The sequence below is a fragment of the Pygoscelis adeliae genome, unplaced genomic scaffold (genome assembly GCF_000699105.1).
Source record: "Pygoscelis adeliae isolate BGI_AS28 unplaced genomic scaffold, ASM69910v1 Scaffold554, whole genome shotgun sequence".
NCBI classification, from domain to species: Eukaryota; Metazoa; Chordata; class Aves; order Sphenisciformes; family Spheniscidae; genus Pygoscelis; species Pygoscelis adeliae.
The window spans coordinates 648,557-649,865 of record NW_008824667.1 but is presented as its reverse complement, the minus strand read 5'-3'; the positions used below and the strand labels follow the sequence as shown (position 1 = coordinate 649,865).

The window sequence follows — 1,309 nt, the reverse complement described above, 5'->3', positions numbered from 1 at the left end:
CAAGCACCGCCGAGCGTCTTGTCTAGTGGCTGGAGATCCCTGCCCCGTGACAGAAACCCTCTTGCACCGGACAAGCCTCGCTACACCATTTCAAAAGGGAGAACAGTTCACATCAGGCATCGCTGAAGCTGGGGGAATGTCTCCTGATTGCACAGGGAAAAGTAACACCACTGGAAACAGCCCCAGTCCCATCGGGACCAAAACCTCTGGGAGGGGTACCATAGCAGCCAAGTCGCATTTCCTTCCTGTCCAGAGTTTTGTCTAACAGCTACAGTTAAAGGAAAACATCAGCTTTTAAATAACACTGGATGCTCTGTGGCCACCCAACTCACAGCCCTGTACCGGTTCCTCTCATTTCTTTTTTCATTTGTTCAATCTTTCAGTATAAAGTTACCCAGTGCCTATTTTTAATTATTTCAGCTTGTTCCGAGCTACATTTCACTAGCTCGTACAGCTCACAACATCACAGCTGTGACAGAAATCCACTGAGGTTTGCAGCTGGCCTTTATAATGACATTGCCAATCTGTAATTCACTCTCAAGTACAGAGCTGCCCACAAGCTGCGCCCGATACATCCAACTCACTTTGCTTCTTTCAAAATACTTGATAGTATTTTAAAAGGAAACATTAGCATTTCCACATGGTTGCTCTACAGCTGACCAACCAACTCCCCTCTCTGAAATATAACTTAACCCTAGGGACCACCCTGGGATCCTAACACTCTACAGCGGATCACAGGAAAGCAGCCTCCAACATGAGAAAAGCTTCCCGTTTGACTAAGAATTGCCAAGACTCTGAGAGAACCTTCACAGTTGGTCTCAGACTCTAGGGAATTCCCGTGGACAACTTTTGCTAGTGAAGCTGCAGAGAACACACCAACTTCATTTCATTTACTATTGAGCGAAGTATCTCCAATTTGACTCTAGCTTAGACTTTACCGCAGGGACGGTTATTACACCCTCCCAGGAACAAACCGGCCACTTTTCAACCCACCTCAAGGCAGGACTTTGCAGCTTCCCACACAGCCACTTAAGGAGAATCCTACAGCCACAAATACCTTATTCTCGCTGGTGGATTTTCCAGTCAGGCAGGGAGACTTGGTCCTGGGGCTGGGCCATTCCTCCCCGATCAGAGACGTTCGCAGAGAGACCTTGTTCACCTGCTGGACGTACAGGAACAGCAGGAACTGCAGAGTGTCTGCCGACAGCTAGCCGAGAGGGGAGAAAAACAGGCGTTAGGATGGGCTGGGCGCTCCCCACGCCCGCCCGGCCCGGGATGGGGCTCCTGCCTTGCTCCGCTCCCGCTCCAG

The 1,309-nt window shown here is 49.9% G+C and overlaps 1 protein-coding gene across 1 annotated transcript in view; it reads right to left on the bottom strand.

The window, feature by feature from the left end:
- TBCCD1 (TBCC domain containing 1) overlaps positions 1 to 1,207 on the bottom strand; it is a gene marked incomplete at its 5' end in the record, with an annotated part of 8,500 nt that extends 7,293 nt beyond the window's left edge. The window contains one exon of the mRNA XM_009322908.1: positions 1,058 to 1,207. Coding sequence (XP_009321183.1) covers positions 1,058 to 1,207 — 150 coding nt within the window. The remainder of the gene's footprint in view (positions 1 to 1,057) is intronic.
- Between the last annotated feature and the right edge of the window lie 102 nt (positions 1,208 to 1,309).